Source organism: Bombina bombina, chromosome 2, assembly GCF_027579735.1.
Source record: "Bombina bombina isolate aBomBom1 chromosome 2, aBomBom1.pri, whole genome shotgun sequence".
In the NCBI taxonomy this organism is placed as follows: domain Eukaryota; kingdom Metazoa; phylum Chordata; class Amphibia; order Anura; family Bombinatoridae; genus Bombina; species Bombina bombina.
Genome location: NC_069500.1, coordinates 1,390,224,515 through 1,390,247,943, shown reverse-complemented (window position 1 = coordinate 1,390,247,943; position 23,429 = coordinate 1,390,224,515). Strand labels below are relative to the sequence as shown.

Here is a 23,429-nt window from a genome sequence, read left to right as displayed (position 1 = left end):
TTACTTCACCACCTCCATAGGAGGCAAAGTTTGTAAAACTGATTTGTGGGTGTGGTGAGGGGTGTATTTGTAGGCATTTTGAGGTTTGGGAAACTTTGCCCCTCCTGGTAGGAATGTATATCCCATACGTCACTAGCTCATGGACTCTTGCTAATTACATGAAAGAAAACTAGGCCCCAATAAAGTTTTATCATTAAAGTATATATAAAAACGTTTAAACATGCCAGTAAACGTTTTATACTGTAAATATAAAAGAGTATTACCTCAAAAAGTAAGCATGATACCAGTCGCTATTAAATCACTGTATTCAGGCTTACCTTACATAAATTTGGTATCAGCAGCATTTTCTAGCATTAACATCTTCTAGGAAAAATCTTAACTGCACATACCTCATAGCAGGATAACCTGCACGCCATTCCCCCGCTAAAGTTACCTCACTCTTCAGTCATGTGTGAGAACAGCAATGGATCTTAGTTACAACCTGCTAAGATCATAGAAATCACAGGCAGATTCTTCTATTTTTCTGCCTGGGACAAAATAGTACAACTCCGGTACCATTTAAAAATAAACTTTTGATTGAAGCAAGATAACAGCTACATTTCACCACTTTCCTCTTACTACCTCCATGCTTAATGAGAGTTGCAAGAGAATGACTGGATATGGCAGTTAGGTATATAGCAGCTCTGCTGTGGGTGATCCTCTTGCAACTTCCTGTTGGTAAGGAGAATATCCCACAAGTAATGGATGATCCGTGGACTGGATACACCTTACAAGAGAAATGTTTACATTCCACAATATGAAACTGACAGTCTGCAGAAGGAAATACATGAACCTGGCTGAGAGTGTCTTAAGTAATGAAAACATACTTACCAATAGACACCCATCCACATATAGCAGATAGCCAAACTAGTACTAAAACAGTTAGTAGAGGTAATGGTAAATTGAGAGTATATCGTCGATCTGAAAAGGGAGGTAGGAGATGAATCTCTACGACCGATAACAGAGAACCTATGAAATAGACCCCCGTTAGGGAAATCATCGTATTCAAATAAGTAATACTCCCTTCACGTCCCTCTGACATTCGCTGTACTCTGAGAGGAATCGGGCTTCAACAATGCTGAGAAGCGCATATCAACGTAGAAATCTTAGCACAAACTTACTTCACCACCTCCATAGGAGGCAAAGTTTGTAAAACATAATTTATGTAAGAACTTACCTGATAAATTCATTTCTTTCATATTAGCAAGAGTCCATGAGCTAGTGACGTATATCCCATACGTCACTAGCTCATGGACTCTTGCTAATTACATGAAAGAAAACTGAATTGTGGGTGTGGTGAGGGGTGTATTTATAGGCATTTTGAGGTTTGGGAAACTATGCCCCTCCTGGTAGGATTGTATATCCCATATGTCACCAGCTCATGGACACTTGCCAATTACATGAAAGAAATTGTATAGTTAATATTTTAATCAAATACATTCATTATTGCTACAGTCTAATTAAAGCTGGTAAACTTAAAGAGCAAAATTGGTATTTTAAGCTTAGGTTCATAGATAGTCCTGTATAGTTTGACTAGTAATAATTATTTGCTAGATAGGACTAGGCACTCCAGATTTATAAGTCAGAGGTTCTGGTATTTTATTGTAGTATTTTAATGCGATTATTGTGAGTAAAGTTAATTTGTAAAGGTATATTTTTATGATCTTTCTATAAAATATTTTAACAGTTTAAGCTTGTATAGTTTGATTCATAATCTGGTTCCTATAAATATAATTCATTGTGTTTATAACTAATATAAAGAATTTAGGAATAAAATATTGATTTGAATTGTTTCGTATAAGCATTTTATTGGGGGTTTGTTTTAAAGAATAATTATAATAAATTGTATTATAACTTGGTTATATACTGACACGCCAGTATTCATTTTGGTAGGGGGCCTTCAGTGCTACTTTACAGAAATTTAGATTTTCTTCTATCTAAAGATATATCAAATATCAGTTTAAAAAGTAAGATATTTTGAATTTACTCTATACATCATTTAAAAGCCTGGCCCATGTCCCTTTAAAAACTATTATCTATATTTTACACTGGCAAATGATTTCAATTTAAGCATAATTTAATAAGATGCACACAAAAAGTTGCCTTTAAAAGAGGTTTGTCTTACAAAAGTAGCAGATTTTATATGTATTTTTCCTGTCTAGAGAATGCAGTATTACAATTGTGCTTAATAGCCCAGCAAATGATAGACCACTTGATCCATAAAAATCAACTCATTTACTTTACATTATCCTTAATGTATAAAGACTTGCAATTGTGTAGTCAGTCTGTTAATGCAGCTCATTATTCCTTATATAAAACTGCTTACAAGTAAATGGCAATTGTAAGATTTTTCCAAAGTTGAAATAAACTTTACATCATTACAAAAATAAATCCAACAATTAACATTCAAGTTACAGAATGCACCTTTAATATAAAAACTTTAAATGAGCTCCCAATTTACTATAAAACTGTAGCCCTTTTCTACATTTGTTTCAATAATTCTGCATATTTATAGGGATGTAAAGGATTTAGCTTTTTTTGTACCAAATAGTTGGGGAAAAATGGATTAAGCAAACAAGGTTGTCACATTAAGCACATGATAACTATCTGAATCATTCTAACACATTAATACCTTTCCTGAGATGTACACAAATTCACCATATATAAAATTACACAACTATTAATGTATTACTGATGAAGAGATGGTATATATAATCTATCCGTATACCGAGTGGTTCCTGTGCCTAAATTAATTGCATATAAATCTACTGAATTCCAAAACTTTATGAACATGAATGAAACCACAAAACATGGGCACTCACCTTTATACTACCACCAATTAGATCAGGAGGCTCCTCGTCTGTTTCCAAGGCAACATTGACAGATGCAAAAGGTCGGCTGGCCATCTGCTGCATTTCCCGAATAAGTTGCTAAAAACAAAATAAAAAAGGTGAAAATATTTTATTAAGAAATAAGAAAAACAAATTAAAGGAAAACTAGAAAGAAAAAAAAGCTTTTTTGCCCCCAGCCTTTTTTTGTGCAACAACAAGTTTAACTAATGCAATGCAAAAAAAATCACAATTTGATAAGTATAATTTAAACTGTAAAGCAATCTATAAACTATAGTATTGTGCAAATAATTTTTCCAAAAAGTCTGAACGTAAATAAGTCTAAAACACCATATGCCCAATATCTCTATATCCAAAAAACAGATTAATTCTGCACCGCATTCCGACAGACATCTCCCATTAAAGAGACAGTAAAGTCATAATTAGACATTCAGAATTCAGACAGCATACAATTTTAAACAACTTTCCAATTTACTTCTCATTATTTCTAGGTATTCTTTATCTTGTTATCCTTTGCTGAAAAGTTTCTCTGTAAGCTCAGTAGCAGCAAAGAACCTTGGTTCTAGCTGCTGATTGGTGGCTGCATATTTATACTGATTGTCATTGGCTCACTAATGTGTTCAGTTAGAAACCAGTAGTGCATTGCTGCTCCTTCAACAAATTATACCAAGAGAACGAAGCAAACTTGATAATAGAAGTAAACTGGAAGGTTGTTTAAAATGATATGCTCTACCTAAATCATGAAAGAACATTTTTGGGTTTCATGTGCCTTTAATTATATAGCTGATTCCCCATAAACCACATCATGTATTGCAACCTTACAGCCTCAACATAGGCACCAAAAATGTTTAAAATCAGTGATGCCCGAGCAGCAACTTTGATCCAAAGCTGTGAATATTAATTTTCATATTCAGCACATTAATGGTCATCCAAAATGAAATGACCAAATCAGCAGAATATATTAATACAGTCTGCTAAATAAAAGGCTCTAAATATTTCAAGGCAAGTTGTGATTAAAAAAAAAAAAAAAAAAAAAAAAAAAAAAAAAACACCAATCAAGAATTTATATTTTTAGGATTCAGGAAGAGAATATACCACAGAAGAAGAAAAACTGGCAGACACTAGTCCGGAATCAAAGGAAATTTAAACTTTATTCCATAATAAAATAAGATAACAGATTATGACTGCATTCGACAAGCGCTCAGAGCCAGTGCCAGGCACATCTGCTCCAGCGATGACGTGGCGCTAAGACGTCACAAGTAAGGGAGCTTAGAAAAAAACGTTTGCATGCGCAAAGGGATCTGCTGCACAATAATGGAGTACTCATATATAATTCATATGTGAGATGCTTCTATTTGCATGCAATATTTCTAATATCTTAAGTATTAGAAATTTTGCATGCAAAAAGAAACGTTTCACATATGAATTATATACGTGTACTCCATTATTGTGCAGTAGATCCCTTTGCACATGCGAACGTTTATTATAAGCTCCCTTACTTGTGAAAGTATTATTAAATTTACAACACATTTATATATATATTTATTGTAAACAGCGCCTCGCTTTCAAGTCTTCACAAAACGCTCCAAGCGAGCTCTGAGCTTGCCGAACGTGGCCTATGTCCATGAGTTTTAAAATCTCCTTTGGTTTCTGAAGTAGTGCCTGCTGTTTTCCTTCTTCTGCGTTTACTGATGCGGTTTGGCTACGGCACTCTGGGTGACAGGGGTTTCTCTTCCTCTTTCTGGGATAATACTTCTGGTTCACTCAGTAGCACCCCCGAGAGCTGCGGTAGCCCTCGTCACTTAATATACCAATCTTTGTCAATCCCAGCCCATCAATCAAGAATATATTAAAGGAACATTGGTCAGATTTAATTTCACTACGGCATGCTGCACAATGTTCATGATTCAATATAAAAAGTAAACCATGCTTTAAGCTTGCGTAAGTACCAATGACATTGTCTTCACTGGCACTTACAGTTAGGGCAGTATGAGGCTCTCTCCCAGGCATAGGTGCAAAAGAAAGCAACAGTTAAAAGGGATATGAAACTCACACTTCTTCTTTGTGATTCAGCATATCACAACTTTCTAATATACTTCTATTACCAATGTTTCTTCTTTCTCTAGATGGCAGCAGTTTTGCAAGAATGTTATACATTTGTAAGCGCACTAGATGGCAGAACTATTTCCTGCCATGTAGTGCTCCAGATACCTAGGTATCTCTTCAACACAGAACAAAATAAGAACCAAGCAAATTGGCTAATAGACGTTAGTAAATGGGAAACTTTTAAAATGGTATGCTGTGTCCGAATCACAAAATAATATTTTTGGGTTTTATATCCCTTTAATTCAATGTAATTGGCAATTTCTCTCTCTTGTCCTCTCTCTTTTCACCCAAACTCCTCCTCATCCCATCTAATATAAAGTAAGTCGTTATTCTGTACAGGCGTCAATGCTTCCGGGTGCTTCTATTACAACAATATAACTGTGCCTGATGGCTACTATAAGTTAGCAAGGTCTATAGAAAGGGATGTGATGTAAGCCCTAATTAAATCTTACTCGGGATGGCTGTAACGTGTCCTATGCACAGGAATCTGAAGCTTTGTAGACAGGTCCCTTGTCTGTAAAATGTCAGATCTGCTAGAATCATAATGTCTTATTAATAATAAGCTAGGCATTTGTATGCAACAGTGTGCTGGTTATCAGCTCCCTTATTCTATGCTATGCAACCAATAAATAATCTTAGGTTTTCCACCCTATATAAGGCTCGATTTATCAAGCCGTTCGCCCGGCTCCGACTGCAGGTTCTCAAAAGAGAACCTGTAGCCAGTATTTATCAAGCAGCGGTCATCAGACACAAGAGAACCTGCAGTCAGTATTTATCAAGCAGCGATCATCAGACACAAGAGAACCTGCAGTCAGTATTTATCAAGCAGCGGTCATCAGACACAAGTGAACCTGCGGTCAGTATTTATCAAGCAGCGGTCATCAGACACAAGAGAACATGCGGTCAGTATTTATCAAGCAGCGGTCATCAGACACAAGTGAACCTGCGGTCAGTATTTATCAAGCAGCGGTCATCAGACACAAGAGAACATGCGGTCAGTATTTATCAAGCAGCGGTCATCAGACACAAGAGAACCTGCAGTCAGTATTTATCAAGCAGTGGTCATCAGACACAAGAGAACCTGCAGTCAGTATTTATAAAGTAGTAGTCAGACACAAGAGAACCTGCAGTCAGTATTTATAAAGTAGTAGTCAGACACAAGAGAACCTGCAGTCAGTATTTATAAAGTAGTAGTCAGACACAAGAGAACCTGCAGTCAGTATTTATCAAGCAGCGGTCATCAGACACAAGAGAACATGCGGTCAGTATTTATCAAGCAGCGGTCATCAGACACAAGAGAACCTGCAGTCAGTATTTATAAAGTAGTAGTCAGACACAAGAGAACCTGCAGTCAGTATTTATCAAGCAGTGGTCATCAGACACAAGAGAACCTGCAGTCAGTATTTATAAAGTAGTAGTCAGACACAAGAGAACCTGCAGTCAGTATTTATCAAGCAGTGGTCATCAGACACAAGAGAACCTGCAGCCAGTATTTATCAAGCAGCGGTCATCAGACACAAGTGAACCTGCAGCCAGTATTTATCAAGCAGCGGTCATCAGACACAAGAGAACCTGCAGCCAGTATTTATCAAGCAGAGGTCATCAGACACAAGAGAACCTGCAGCCAGTATTTATCAAGCAGAGGTCATCAGACACAAGAGAACCTGCAGCCAGTATTTATCAAGCAGCGGTCATCAGACACAAGAGAACCTGCAGTCAGTATTTATCAAGCAGCGGTCATCAGACACAAGAGAACCTGCAGTCAGTATTTATCAAGCAGCGGTCATCAGACACAAGAGAACCTGCAGCCAGTATTTATCAAGCAGCGGTCATCAGACACAAGAGAACCTGCAGTCAGTATTCATCAAGCAGCGGTCAGACACAAGAGAACCTGCAGTCAGTATTTATCAAGCAGTAGTCAGACACAAGAGAACCTGCAGTCAGTATTTATCAAGCAGTAGTCATCAGACACAAGAGAACCTGCAGTCTGTATTTATCAAGCAGCGGTCATCAGACACAAGAGAACCTACAGTCAGTATTTATCAAGCAGAGGTCATCAGACACAAGAGAACCTGCAGCCAGTATTTATCAAGCAGCGGTCATTAGACACAAGAGAACCTGCAGTCAGTATTTATCAAGCAGTGGTCATCAGACACAAGTGAACCTGCAGCCAGTATTTATCAAGCAGAGGTCATCAGACACAAGTGAACCTGCAGCCAGTATTTATCAAGCAGCGGTCATCAGACACAAGAGAACCCGCAGTCAGTATTTATCAAGCAGCGGTCATCAGACACAAGAGAACCTGCAGCCAGTATTTATCAAGCAGCGGTCATTAGACACAAGAGAACCTGCAGTCAGTATTTATCAAGCAGAGGTCATCAGACACAAGAGAACCTGCAGCCAGTATTTATCAAGCAGCGGTCATTAGACACAAGAGAACCTGCAGTCAGTATTTATCAAGCAGAGGTCATCAGACACAAGAGAACCTGCAGCCAGTATTTATCAAGCAGCGGTCATCAAACACAAGAGAACCTGCAGTCAGTATTTATCAAGCAGAGGTCATCAGACACAAGAGAACCTGCAGCCAGTATTTATCAAGCAGTGGTCATCAGACACAAGAGAACCTGCAGTCAGTATTTATCAAGCAGAGGTCATCAGACACAAGAGAACCTGCAGCCAGTATTTATCAAGCAGCGGTCATCAGACACAAGAGAACCTGCAGCCAGTATTTATCAGGCAGCGGTCATCAGACACAAGAGAACCTGCAGTCAGTATTTATCAAGCAGCGGTCATCAGACACACGAGAACCTGCAGTCAGTATTTATCAAGCAGCGGTCATCAGACACAAGAGAACCTGCAGCCAGTATTTATCAAGCAGCGGTAATCAGACAGCTGCTTCCTAGCCTCTTCTCCACCTCTTAGGTGGAGAATTTCAATCTCCCTGGTCTTGTCCGACCGGGGAGATTGACAGCTCCTGCCTGCGTGTGATTGGCTATGTGCGGGCAGGGGGCGGTGTTGCACAAAAGCGCAAAATAGCGATCTTGTGCAATGCTAAATTCATGCAGCTGATTCCTGCCCATCAGAGGCAAGCTGGGGTCATAAATCGAGCCCTAGTGTGCTCCTGAGGGCTGCATCGTTAGCAGGGGGGATTTTGCTGTTGCAAGAATTTATAAAATAAACTAGTTTGCCTTAAAAATGCATATTATTGTTTATTTACAGTTCAGCATTATTGAAATAAAGAAATAAACAAGAAGATCTTTAACAATACACAGATTGTCAATATGTATCTAGAAGGATCCACTTGATGCATGTGACATACAGTAAGGAAAATATCTGATTATAATCATTACAAGGCAATTCAGGAAAAAAAAGTGTTGCAAACCTGTAATATGTAATAGCAAAGTTAGAAAGTAGGTTTCACTTTTACAGATTCCCCCCCCCCCACACCCATTTGTGAAGACTGGGAAATGGCAGAAATATAGTTCAGCTAAAATAATTGTAGTAAGAACAAAAACACAGTAGATTGCAAGATAAAAGGCCACTTGTTAAACTGATTGCAGGTTGCCGGTCAAGTAATTGTTGACTACATCTAGCTTACAAGTGTTTAATGATTGCAGAGAGATGGGAACATGTCATGTTAACGGAGGTCACTCAAACTCACCTTTGGATGAAAGACGACAGGAAAAAGCATCACATATAAAAAATGTAATGTCCTTTAAAAATGCAGAGAATTAGACTCAAAAGCAGAATAAAATATTGTGAGGACATCACTTCAGAGCAGAAAAATTAAATAGGACCTTAAACTGCTGGGTAGACCTACTTACCATGCTATTGTTTTCCACCTGAGTCAACAACTCTCTTCAATGGCGTTTTAAAGGGATAGTATAGTTGAAATTAAACTTTCATGATTCAGATAGGGCATGCAATTTTTAACAACTTTCCAATTTACATTTATCAACACATGCTTTGTTCTCTTGGTATTCTTTGTTGAACGCTAAACCTACGTAGGCTCATATGCTAATTTGGAAGCCCTTGAAGGCCGCCTTTTATCTCAGTGCATTGTGACTGAGGTAAAACAGAATTTATGTTTACCTGATAAATTACTTTCTCCAACGGTGTGTCCGGTCCACGGCGTCATCCTTACTTGTGGGGATATTCTCTTCCCCAACAGGAAATGGCAAAGAGCCCAGCAAAGCTGGTCACATGATCCCTCCTAGGCTCCGCCTACCCCAGTCATTCGACCGACGTTAAGGAGGAATATTTGCATAGGAGAAACCATATGATACCGTGGTGACTGTAGGTAAAGAAAATAAATTATCAGACCTGATTAAAAAACCAGGGCGGGCCGTGGACCGGACACACCGTTGGAGAAAGTAATTTATCAGGTAAACATAAATTCTGTTTTCTCCAACATAGGTGTGTCCGGTCCACGGCGTCATCCTTACTTGTGGGAACCAATACCAAAGCTTTAGGACACGGATGAAGGGAGGGAGCAAATCAGGTCACCTAAATGGAAGGCACCACGGCTTGCAAAACCTTTCTCCCAAAAAATAGCCTCAGAAGAAGCAAAAGTATCAAACTTGTAAAATTTGGTAAAAGTGTGCAGTGAAGACCAAGTCGCTGCCCTACATATCTGATCAACAGAAGCCTCGTTCTTGAAGGCCCATGTGGAAGCCACAGCCCTAGTGGAATGAGCTGTGATTCTTTCAGGAGGCTGCCGTCCGGCAGTCTCGTAAGCCAATCTGATGATGCTTTTAATCCAAAAAGAGAGAGAGGTAGAAGTTGCTTTTTGACCTCTCCTGTTACCAGAATAAACAACAAACAAGGAAGATGTTTGTCTAAAATCCTTTGTAGCATCTAAATAGAATTTTAGAGCGCGAACAACAAACGTTCCTTCTTCGAAACTGGTTTCGGACACAAAGAAGGCACGACTATCTCCTGGTTAATGTTTTTGTTAAAAACAACTTTTGGAAGAAAACCAGGTTTAGTACGTAAAACCACCTTATCTGCATGGAACACCAGATAAGGAGGAGAACACTGCAGAGCAGATAATTCTGAAACTCTTCTAGCGGAAGAAATTGCAGCCAAAAACAAAACTTTCCAAGATAATAACTTAATATCAACGGAATGTAAGGGTTCAAACGGAACCCCCTGAAGAACTGAAAGAACTAAGTTGAGACTCCAAGGAGGAGTCAAAGGTTTGTAAACAGGCTTGATTCTAACCAGAGCCTGAACAAAGGCTTGAACATCTGGCACAGCTGCCAGCTCTTTGTGAAGTAACACAGACAAGGCAGAAATCTGTCCCTTCAAGGAACTTGCAGATAATCCTTTCTCCTATCCTTCTTGAAGAAAGGATAGAATCCTAGGAATCTTTACCTTGTCCCAAGGGAATCCTTTAGATTCACACCCACAGATATATTTTTTCCATATTTTGTGGTAAATTTTTCTAGTTACAGGCTTTCTGGCCTGAACAAGAGTATCAATAACAGAATCTGAGAACCCTCGCTTTGATAAGATCAAGCGTTCAATCTCCAAGCAGTCAGCTGGAGTAGGACCAGATTCGGATGTTCGAACGGACCTTGAACAAGAAGGTCTCGTCTCAAAGGTAGCTTCCATGGTGAAGCCGATGACATATTCACCAGATCTGCCTACCAAGTCCTGCGTGGTTACGCAGGAGCTATCAAGATCACCTACGCCCTCTCCTGATTGATCCTGGCTACCAGCCTGGGGAAGAGAGGAAACGGCGGGAATACATAAGCTAGGTTGAAGGTCCAAGGTGCTACTAGTGCATCTACTAGAGTCGCCTTGGGATCCCTGGATCTGGACCCGTAGCAAGGAACCTTGAAGTTCTGACGAGAGGCCATCAGATCCATGTCTGGAATGCCCCACAGTTGAGTGATTTGGGCAAAGATTTCCGGATGGAGTTCCCACACCCCCGGATGCAATGTCTGACGAATCAGAAAATCCGCTTCCCAAGTTTCCACTCCTGGGATGTGGATTGCAGACAGGTGGCAGGAGCGAGTCTCCGCCCATTGAATGATTTTGGTCACTTCTTCCATCGCCAGGGAACTCCTTGTTCCCCCCTGATGGTTGATGTACGCAACAGTCGTCATGTTGTCTAATTGAAACCGTATGAACTTGGCCCTCGCTAGCTGAGGCCAAGCCTTGAGAGCATTGAATATCGCTCTCAGTTCCAGAATATTTATCGGTAGAAGAGATTCTTCCCGAGACCGAAGACCCTGAGCTTTCAGGGATCCCCAGACCGCGCCCCAGCCCATCAGACTGGCGTCGGTCGTGACAATGACCCACTCTGGTCTGCGGGAGGTCACCCCTAGCGACAGGTTGTCCAGGGACAGCCACCAACGGAGTGAGTCTCTGGTCCTCTGATTTACTTGTATCTTCGGAGACAAGTCTGTATAGTCCCCATTCCACTGACTGAGCATACACAATTGAAATGGTCTTAGATGAATGCGCGCAAAAGGAACTATGTCCATTGCCGCTACCATCAAACCTATCACTTCCATGCACTGTGCTATGGAAGGAAGAGGAACGGAAGGAAGTATCCGACAAGAGTTTAGAAGTTTTGTTTTTCTGGTTTCTGTCAGAAAAATCCTCATTTCTAAGGAGTCTATTATTGTTCCCAAGAAGGGAACTCTTGTCGACGGAGATAGAGAACTCTTTTCCACGTTCACTTACCATCCGTGAGATCTGAGAAAGGCCAGGACTATGTCCGTGTGAGCCTTTGCTTGAGGAAGGGACGACGCTTGAATCAGAATGTCGTCCAAGTAAGGTACTACAGCAATGCCCCTTGGTCTTAGCACCGCCAGAAGGGACCCTAGTACCTTTGTGAAAATCCTTGGAACAGTGGCTAATCCGAAAGGAAGCGCCACGAACTGGTAATGCTTGTCCAGGAATGCGAACCTTAGGAACCGATGATGTTCCTTGTGGACAGGAATATGTAGATACGCATCCTTTAAATCCACCGTGGTCAAGAATTGACCTTCCTGGATGGAAGGATTGTTCGAATGGTTTCCATTTTGGACGATGGAACCTTGAGAAACTTGTTTAGGATCTTGAGATCTAAGATTGGTCTGAACGTTCCCTCTTTTTTGGGAACTACGAACAGATTGGAGTAGAACCCCATCCCTCGTTCTTTTAATGGAACAGGATGAATCACTTCCAGAAGATAACCTTGGAAGACTATTTCTAGCGCCCAAGGATCCAGAACATCTCTTGCCCAAGCCTGAGTGAAGAGAGAGAGTCTGCCCCCCACCAAATCCGGTCCCGGATCGGGGGCCCGCATCTCATGCTGTCTTGGGAGCAGTGGCAGGTTTCTTGGCCTGCTTTCCTTTGTTCCAGCCTTGCCTTGGTCTCCAGGCTGGATTGGCTTGAGAAGTATTACCCTCCTGCTTAGAGGACGTAGCACTTGGGGCTGGTCCGTTTCTGCGAAAGGGACGAAAATTAGGTTTATTTTTGGCCTTGAAAGACCTATTCTGAGGAAGGGCGTGGCCCTTGCCCCCAGTGATTTCCCCTTGAAAGGAATGTCAAACAATTTGTTCTTGGAAGACGCATCCGCTGACCAAGATTTTAACCAAAGCGCTCTGCGCGCCACAATAGCAAACCCAGAATTTTTCGCCGCTAACCTAGCCAATTGCAAGGTGGCGTCTAGGGTGAAAGAATTAGCCAATTTAAGAGCACGAATTCTGTCCATAATCTCCTCATAAGAAGAAGAATTACTAATAATCGCCTTTTCTAGCTCATCGCACCAGAAACACGCGGCTGTAGTGACAGGGACAATGCATGCAATTGGTTGTAGAAGGCTGCTGAACAAACATCTTTTTTAGCAAACCTTCTAATTTTTTATCCAAAGGATCTTGGAAAGCACAACTATCTTCTATGGGTATAGTGGTGCGCTTGTTTAGAGTAGAAACCGCCCCCTCGACCTTGGGGACTGTCTGCCATAAGTCCTTTCTGGGGTCGACTATAGGAAACAATTTTTTTAAATATGGGGGGAGGTACGAAAGGTACACCGGGCCTGTCCCATTCTTTATTAACAATGTACGCCACCCGCTTGAGTATAGGAAAAGCTTCGGGGGGCCCCGGGGCCTCTAGGAACTTGTCCATTTTACATAGTGTTTCTGGAATGACCAGATAATCACAATCATCCAAATTGTATAACACCTCCTTAAGCAGAGCGCGGAGATGTTCCAACTTAAATTTAAAAGTAATCACATCAGGTTCAGCTTGTTGAGAAATTTTTCCTGAATCTGAAATATCTCCCTCAGACAAAACCTCCCTGGCCCCCTCAGACTGGTGTAGGGGCCCTTCAGAGACAATATCATCAGCGGCCTCATGCTCTTCAGTATTTTCTAAAACAGAGCAGTCGCGCTTTCGCTGATAAGTGGGCATATTGGCTAAAATGTTTTTGATAGAATTATCCATTACAGCCGTTAATTGTTGCATAGTAAGGAGTATTGGCGCGCTAGATGTACTAGGGGCCTCCTGTATGGGCAAAACTGGTGTAGACGAAGGAGGGGATGATGCAGTACCATGCTTACTCCCCTCACTTGAGGAATCATCTTGGGCATCATTTTTACTAAATTTATTATGACATAAATCACATCTATTTAAATGAGAAGGAACCTTGGCTTCCCCACAGTCAGAACACAATCTATCTGGTAGTTCAGACATGTTAAACAGGCATAAACTTGATAACAAAGCACAAAAAACGTTTTAAAATAAAACCGTTACTGTCACTTTAAATTTTAAACTGAACACACTTTATTACTGCAATTGCGAAAAAGTATGAAGGAATTGTTCAAAATTCACCAAAATTTCACCACAGTGTCTTAAAGCCTTAAAAGTATTGCACACCAAATTTGGAAGCTTTAACCCTTAAAATAACGGAACCGGAGCCGTTTTTATATTTAACCCCTTTACAGTCCCTGGAATCTGCTTTGCTGAGACCCAACCAAGCCCAAAGGGGAATACGATACCAAATAATGCCTTCAGAAAGACTTTTCTATGTATCAGAGCTCCACACACATGCAGCTGCATGTCATGCTGTTCTCAAAAACAAGTGCGCCATACCGGCGCGAAAATGAGGCTCTGACTATGATTAGGGAAAGCCCCAATAGAATAAAGTGTCTAAAACAGTGCCTGCCGATATTATTTTACAAAAAATACCCAGATTAAATGATTCCTCAAGGCTAAATATGTGTAAATATGATCGATTTAGCCCAGAAAATGTCTACAGTCTTAATAAGCCCTTGTGAAGCCCTTATTTACTGTGTGAATAAAAATGGCTTACCGGATCCCATAGGGAAAATGACAGCTTCCAGCATTACATCGTCTTGTTAGAATGTGTCATACCTCAAGCAGCAAAAGACTGCTCACTGTTCCCCCAACTGAAGTTAATTCCTCTCAACAGTCCTGTGTGGAACAGCCATGGATTTTAGTAACGGTTGCTAAAATCATTTTCCTCATACAAACAGAAATCTTCATCTCTTTTCTGTTTCAGAGTAAATAGTACATACCAGCACTATTTTAAAATAACAAACTCTTGATTGAATAATAAAAGCTACAGTTAAACACTAAAAAACTCTAAGCCATCTCCGTGGAGATGTTGCCTGTACAACGGCAAAGAGAATGACTGGGGTAGGCGGAGCCTAGGAGGGATCATGTGACCAGCTTTGCTGGGCTCTTTGCCATTTCCTGTTGGGGAAGAGAATATCCCCACAAGTAAGGATGACGCCGTGGACCGGACACACCTATGTTGGAGAAAAAGCGTATTCATATAACTGTGTTGGTTATGCAAAACTGGGGAATGGGTAATAAAGGGATTGTCTATCTTTTTAAACAAAAATTCTAGAGTAGACTGTCCCTTTAATTCTTTACAGGAACTGGTTGGTGATTTTCACACTGGGGGCTGCCATCTTGGAACATAGGTATTCAGGCACTCTGTGACATAATTGGCACACACTCAAATACCACAGTGAGCAATAACAATTTTGTTGAAGTTATGTCCCTCAGTTTAATGTCCGTTTAAGTATACTCACAAGGCAATCAATACCTTATCTCAACATGCATAGATGGCTGTGGGTCCCTGGTTCTTGCACAGAACACCAGAAGCTTGAAATGATCTTTGGAAGCCATCTAGTTGACTAATCTCAAACTTTAATGACTGGTTGCCTGGGCATATAAACTCCCTCTTTAAATTAAACACCCTGAAATCTGACAGACCAATAAAAAGCAACCCATTCATACTAGCAGTATAACTATTGGATATGAACCCAACAGTACCTTTGTTAGGTTGTACCAACAAAATAGTCTTACTAAACAAGCAGGAAATGTGTTGAGAACATTTGAAAATCTTTGTACCATTGTTTGAGGAAACAGATTAGCAAGGTTTGTAAACCCCACCTCAGGAAGCAGATATCTGATTGCAATAATTAGGCCTACAACTACTTTAGTGACTGAGCATGTGAGCAGAAAGCAACAGATGGGAGAATGGCACATGAAGAGGATATGGGGTTTAAACAAATAGCCTACAAAATAGAGGGCTGGCTTAGTATCAGGAAACCTATGGTTGTGGGTCCTTCCCAGGAACATCCATCTCAGCAGCATAATGAGAGATAGAAATGCTTGGCTGTTTGAACCATAAAGCAATAGGTATACTGTTTGGGTAAACTTCTGATCCTTTGCCTGTGTTTATAGAACACAGGCAGAACCTTGTATATTAGCTAATATGTATCAGCTGCCATTATTCAAACAGAATAATGGTCTTAAGGTCACATTAACAATTCAATGAAAGGTTATTTTAAAAGGACATAAAACACTAAAAACATTTTATAAGCATTGAGATGATTCACCGCCCCCTTCCAGTGCTGACCTGTTTGCACATGTGCAGTAATTCTCCTTCAGATACCTGCAGTGTAATCTAAAGTTCTAGAATGGCAGCACCCATGATTAGAGGGAGATGCATGAAATGTATTTAAAGTTTAGTGTCTCTTTAACAAAAAGCCAGATAAACTTTCAGGTATGCTCCGAGTGTTTTTTTCTTCTATAAAGATAAGACGAGTCCACGGATTCATCCTTTACTTGTGGGATATTATCCTTCCCTACAGGAAGTGGCAAAGAGCACCACAGCAGAGCTGTCTATATAGCTCCTCCCTTAGCTCCACCCCCCAGTCATTCTCTTTGCCTACTCTAAGTACTAGGAAGGGTAAAGTGTAAGAGGAGATAAAAACATAATTTATGTAAGAACTTACCTGATAAATTCATTTCTTTCATATTAGCAAGAGTCCATGAGCTAGTGACGTATGGGATATACATTCCTACCAGGAGGGGCAAAGTTTCCCAAACCTCAAAATGCCTATAAATACACCCCTCACCACACCCACAAATCAGTTTAACGCATAGCCAAGAAGCGGGGTGATAAGAAAAAAGTGCGAAAGCATAAAAAATAAGGAATTGGAATAATTGTGCTTTATACAAAAAAATCATAACCACCACAAAAAAGGGTGGGCCTCATGGACTCTTGCTAATATGAAAGAAATTAATTTATCAGGTAAGTTCTTACATAAATTATGTTTTCTTTCATGTAATTAGCAAGAGTCCATGAGCTAGTGACGTATGGGATAATGACTACCCAAGATGTGGATCTTCCACGCAAGAGTCACTAGAGAGGGAGGGATAAAATAAAGACAGCCAATTCCGCTGAAAATAATCCACACCCAAAACAAAGTTTAAATCTTATAATGAAAAAAACTGAAATTATAAGCAGAAGAATCAAATAAACAGCTGCCTGAAGTACTTTTCTACCAAAAACTGCTTCAGAAGAAGAAAACACATCAAAATGGTAGAATTTAGTAAAAGTATGCAAAGAAGACCAAGTTGCTGCTTTGCAAATCTGATCAACCGAAGCTTCATTCCTAAACGCCCAGGAAGTAGCAACTGACCTAGTAGAATGAGCTGTAATCCTTTGAGGCGGAGTTTTACCCGACTCGACATAAGCATGATGAATTAAAGATTTCAACCAAGATGCCAGAGAAATGGCAGAGGCCTTCTGATCTTTCCTAGAACCGGAAAAGATAACAAATAGACTAGAAGTCGTTCGGAAATTCTTAGTGGCTTCAACATAATATTTCAAAGCTCTAACTACATCCAAAGAATGCAATGATCTCTCCTTAGAATTCTTAGGATTAGGACATAATGAAGGAACCACAATTTCTCTACTAATGTTGTTAGAATTCACAACCTTAGGTAAAAATGTAAAAGAAGTTCGCAACACTGCCTTATCCTGATGAAAAATCAGAAAAGGAGACTCACAAGAAAGAGCAGATAATTCAGAAACTCTTCTAGTAGAAGAGATGGCCAAAAGAAACAAAACTTTCCAAGAAAGTAATTTAATGTCCAATGAATGCATAGGTTCAAACGGAGGAGCTTGAAGAGCCCCCAGAACCAAATTCAAACTCCAAGGAGGAGAAATTGACTTAATAACAGGTTTTATACGAACCAAAGCTTGTACAAAACAATGAATATCAGGAAGATTAGCAATCTTTCTGTGAAAAAGAACAGAAAGAGCAGAGATTTGTCCTTTCAAGGAACTTGCAGACAAACCTTTATCCAAACCATCCTGAAGAAACTGTAAAATTCTCGGAATTCTAAAAGAATGCCAGGAAAAATGATGAGAAAGACACCAAGAAATGTAAGTCTTCCAGACTCTATAATATATCTTCCTAGATACAGATTTACGAGCCTGTAACATAGTATTAATCACAAAGTCAGAGAAACCTCTTTGACTAAGTATCAAGCGTTCAATCTCCATACCTTTAAATTTAAGGATTTGAGATCCTGATGGAAAAAAGGACCTTGCGACAGAAGGTCTGGTCTTAACGGAAGAGTCCACGGTTGGCAAGAGGCCATCCGGACAAGATCTGCATACCAAAACCTGTGAGGCCATGCTGGAGCCACCAGCATAACAAACTAGCATTCCTTCAGAATCTTGGAGATTACTCTTGGAAGAAGAACTAGAGGCAGAAAGATATAGGCAAGATGATACTTCCACAGAAGTGACAATGCATCCACTGCTTCCGCTTGAGGATCCCTGGATCTGGACAGATACCTGGGAAGTTTCTTGTTTAGATGAGAAGCCATCAGATCTATTTCTGGAAGTCCCCACATTTGAACAAACTGAAGAAATACCTCTGGGTGAAGAGACCATTCGCCCGGATGTAACGTTTGGCGACTGAGATAATCCGCTTCCCAATTGTCTATACCTGGGATATGAACCGCAGAAATTAGACAGGAGCTGGATTCCGCCCATACCAGTATTCGAGATACTTCTTTCATAGCCAGAGGACTGTGAGTCCCTCCTTGATGATTGATATATGCCACAGTTGTGACATTGTCTGTCTGAAAACAAATGAACGATTCTCTCTTTAGAAGAGGCCATGACTGAAGAGCTCTGAAAATTGCACGGAGTTCCAAAATATTGATTGGCAATCTCACCTCCTGAGATTCCCAAACCCCTTGTGCTGTCAGAGACCCCCAAACAGCTCCCCAACCTGTCAGACTTGCATCTGTTGAAATTACAGTCCAGGTCGGAAGAACAAAAGAAGCCCCCTGAACTAAACGATGGTGATCTGTCTACCACGTCAGAGAGTGTCGTACAATCGGTTTTAAAGATATTACTTGAGATATCTTTGTGTAATCCCTGCACCACTGGTTCAGCATACAGAGCTGAAGAGGTCGCATGTGAAAACGAGCAAAGGGGATCGCGTCCGATGCAGCAGTCATAAGACCTAGAATTTCCATGCATAAGGCTACCGAAGGGAATGATTGTGATTGAAGGTTTCGACAAGCTGAGATCAATTTTAGACGTCTCTTGTCTGTCAGAGACAGAGTCATGGACACTGAATCTATCTGGAAACCTAAAAAGGTTACCCTTGTCTGAGGAATCAATTAACTTTTCGGTAAATTGATCCTCCAACCATGATCTTGAAGAAACAACACGAGTCGATTCGTATGAGATTCTGCTAAATGTGAAGACTGAGCAAGTACCAAGATATCGTCCAAATAAGGAAATACCACAATACCCTGTTCTCTGATTACAGACAGAAGGGCACCGAGAACCTTTGTAAAAATTCTTGGAGCTGTTGCTAGGCCAAACGGCAGAGCCACAAACTGGTAATGCTTGTCTAGGAAAGAGAATCTCAGAAACTGATAGTGATCTGGATGAATCGGAATATGCAGATATGCATCCTGTAAATCTATTGTGGACATATAATGCCCTTGCTGAACAAAAGGCAGGATAGTCCTTATAGTTACCATTTTGAATGTTGGTATCCTTACAGAACGATTCAATATTTTTAGATCCAGAACTGGTCTGAAGGAATTCTCCTTCTTTGGTACAATGAAGAGATTTGAATAAAACCCCAGTCCCTGTTCCAGAACTGGAACTGGCATAATTACTCCAGCCAACTCTAGATCTGAAACACATTTCAGAAATGCTAGAGCCTTCGCTGGATTTACTGGGACACGGGAAAGAAAAAACTCTTTGCAGGAGGCCTTATCTTGAAGATAATTCTGTACCCTTCTGAAACAATGTTCTGAATCCAAAGATTGTGAATTGAATTGATCCAAATTTCTTTGAAAAAACGTAATCTGCCCCCTACCAGCTGAGCTGGAATGAGGGCCGCACCTTCATGTGGACTTGGGAGCTGGCTTTGGTTTTCTAAAAGGCTTGGATTTATTCCAGACTGGAGATGGTTTCCAAACTGATACTGCTCCTGTGGGTGAAGGATCAGGCTTTTGTTCCTTATTGTGACGAAAGGAACGAAAACGATTATTAGACCTAAATTTACCTTTAGATTTTTTATCCTGTGGTAAAAAAGTTCATTTCCCTCCAGTAACAGTTGAGATAATAGAATCCAACTGAGAACCCAATCATTTATTACCCTGGAAAGAAAGGTAAAGCAAAGTAGACTTAGAAGACATATCAGCATTCCAAGTTTTAAGCCATAAAGCTCTTCTAGCTAAAATAGCTAGAGACATATACCTGACATCAACCCTAATGATATCAAAGATGGCATCACAAATAAAATTATTAGCATGTTGAAGAAGATTAACAATGCAATGAGAATTATGATCTGTTACTTGTTGCGCTAAAGCTTCTAACCAAAAAGTTGAAGCTGCAGCAACATTCGCTAAAGATATAGCAGGTCTAAGAAGATTACATGAACATAAGTAAGATTTTCTTAGAAAGGATTCAATCTTCCTATCTAAAGGATCCTTAAAGGAAGTACTATCTGCCGAAGGAATAGTAGTACGTTTAGCAAGAGTAGAGACAGCCCCATCAACTTTAGGGATTTTGTCCCAAAACTCTAATCTGTCAGATGGCACAGGATATAATTGCTTAAAACGTTTAGAAGGAGTAAATGAATTACCCAAATTATTCCATTCCCTGGAGATTACTTCAGAAATAGCATCAGGGACAGGAAAAACTTCTGGAATAACTACAGGAGATTTAAAAACCTTATTTAAACATTTAGATTTAGTATCAAGAGGACCAGAATCCTCTATTTCTAATGCAATTAAGACTTCTTTAAGCAAAGAACGAATAAATTCCATTTTGAATAAATATGAAGATTTATCAGCATCAACCTCTGAGACAGAATCCTCTGAACCAGAGGAACCATTATCAGAATCAGAATGATGATGTTCATTTAAAAATTCATCTGAAAAAAGAGAAGTTTTAAAAGACTTTTACGTTTACTAGAAGGAGGAATAACAGACATAGCCTTCTTAATGGATTTAGAAACAAAATCTCTTATGTTAACAGGAACACTCTGAGTATTAGATGTTGACGGAACAGCAACAGGTAATGTAACATTACTAAAGGAAATATTATCTGCATTAACAAGTTTGTCATGACATTCATTACAAACAACAGCTGGAGGAACAGATACCACAAGTTTACAGCAGATACACTTAACTTTGGTAGATCCAGCACCAGGCAGCGTTTTTCCAGAAGTATCTTCTGACTCAGTGTCAATCTGGGACATCTTGCAATATGAAATAGAAAAAACAACATATAAAGCAAAATTGATCAAATTCCTGAAATTACAGTTTCAGGAATGGGAAAAAATGCCAGTGAACAAGCTTCTAGCAACCAGAAGCAATAAATAATGAGACTTAAATAATGTGGAGACAATAGTGACGCCCATAAATGACGCCACATCCGGAACGCTGACACCTTTGGCGCAAAAAAACGTCAAAAATGACGCAACTTCCGGCGACACGTATGACGCCGGAAACGATAAAAACATTTTTGCGTCAAAGTCCGCGCCAAGAATGACGCAATAAAATGAAGCATTTTCAGCCCCCGCAAGGCTAACAGCCCACAGGGAAAAAAACCTAATTTATGCTTACCTGATAAATTCCTTTCTTCTGTAGTGTGATCAGTCCACGGGTCATCATTACTTCTGGGATATTACTCCTCCCCAACAGGAAGTGCAAGAGGATTCACCCAGCAGAGCTGCATATAGCTCCTCCCCTCTATGTCACTCCCAGTCATTCGACCAAGGACCAACGAGAAAGGAAAAGCCAAGGGTGAAGTGGTGACTGGAGTATAAATTAAAAAATATTTACCTGCCTTAAAAACAGGGCGGGCCGTGGACTGATCACACTACAGAAGAAAGGAATTTATCAGGTAAGCATAAATTATGTTTTCTTCTGTTAAGTGTGATCAGTCCACGGGTCATCATTACTTCTGGGATACCAATACCAAAGCAAAAGTACACGGATGACGGGAGGGACAAGGCAGGAACTTAAACGGAAGGAACCACTGCCTGTAGAACCTTTCTCCCAAAAATAGCCTCCGATGAAGCAAAAGTGTCAAATTTGTAAAATTTGGAAAAAGTATGAAGCGAAGACCAAGTTGCAGCCTTGCAAATCTGTTCAACAGAGGCCTCATTCTTGAAGGCCCAAGTGGAAGCCACAGCTCTAGTAGAATGAGCTGTAATTCTTTCAGGAGGCTGCTGTCCAGCAGTCTCATAAGCTAAACGAATTATGCTACGAAGCCAAAAAGAAAGAGAGGTAGCGGAAGAACAAGGTTTAAACTCCATGGTGGAGCAACAGTTTTAAACACAGGCTTAATCCTGGTCAAAGCCTGACAAAAAGCCTGACAAAAAGCCTGGACGTCAGGAACTTCTGACAGACGTTTGTGTAACAGAATGGACAGAGCTGAGATCTGTCCCTTTAATGAACTAGCAGATAAACCCTTTTCTAAACCTTCTTGTAGAAAAGACAATATCCTAGGAATCCTAACCTTACTCCAAGAGTAACCTTTGGATTCACACCAATATAGGTATTTACGCCATATCTTATGGTAAATCTTTCTGGTAACAGGTTTCCTAGCCTGTATTAAGGTATCAATAACTTACTCAGAAAACCCACGTCTTGATAAAATCAAGCGTTCAATTTCCAAGCAGTCAGCTTCAGAGAAGTTAGATTTTGATGTTTGAAGGGACCCTGTATCAGAAGGTCCTGTTTCAGAGGTAGAGACCAAGGTGGACAGGATGACATGTCCACCAGGTCTGCATACCAAGTCCTGCGTGGCCACGCAGGTGCTATTAGAATCACTGATGCTCACTCTTGTTTGATTCTGGCAATCAATCGAGGAAGCAACGGGAAGGGTGGAAACACGTAAGCCATCCTGAAGTCCCAAGGTGCTGTCAGAGCATCTATCAGGACTGCTCCTGGATCCCTGGATCTGGACCCGTAACGAGGAAGCTTGGCGTTCTGTCGAGACGCCATGAGATCTATCTCTGGTTTGCCCCAACGTCGCAGTATTTGGGCAAAGACCTCCGGATGAAGTTCCCACTCCCCCGGATGAAAAGTCTGACGACTTAAGAAATCCGCCTCCCAGTTCTCCACTCCCGGGATGTGGATTGCTGACAGGTGGCAAGAGTGAGACTCTGCCCAGAGAATTATCTTTGATACTTCCATCATAGCTAGGGAGCTTCTTGTCCCTCCCTGATGGTTGATGTAAGCTACAGTCGTGATGTTGTCCGACTGAATCCTGATGAACCCCCGAGTTGTCAACTGGGGCCAAGCCAGGAGGGCATTGAGAACTGCTCTCAATTCCAGAATGTTTATTGGCAGGAGACTCTCCTCCTGACTCCATTGTCCCTGAGCCTTCAGAGAATTCCAGACGGCACCCCAACCTAGAAGGCTGGCGTCTGTTGTTACAATTGTCCAGTCTGGTCTGCTGAATGGCATCCCCCTGGACAGATGTGGCCGAGAAAGCCACCATAGAAGAGAATTTCTGGTCTCTTGATCCAGATTCAGAGAAGGGGATAAGTCTGAGTAATCCCCATTCCACTGACTTAGCATGCACAGTTGCAGTGGTCTGAGGTGTAAGCGTGCAAA

General features: G+C 40.6%; 1 protein-coding gene across 1 annotated transcript in view; it reads right to left on the bottom strand.

Moving 5' to 3' along the window:
• The window catches only part of ATRN (attractin), an 868,210-nt gene that overhangs the window by 97,455 nt on the left and 747,326 nt on the right, over positions 1-23,429 (bottom strand). Inside the window, exon 24 of the mRNA XM_053700335.1 lies at positions 2,862-2,969. Within this exon, the coding sequence (XP_053556310.1) occupies positions 2,862-2,969 (108 nt within the window). The remainder of the gene's footprint in view (positions 1-2,861; positions 2,970-23,429) is intronic.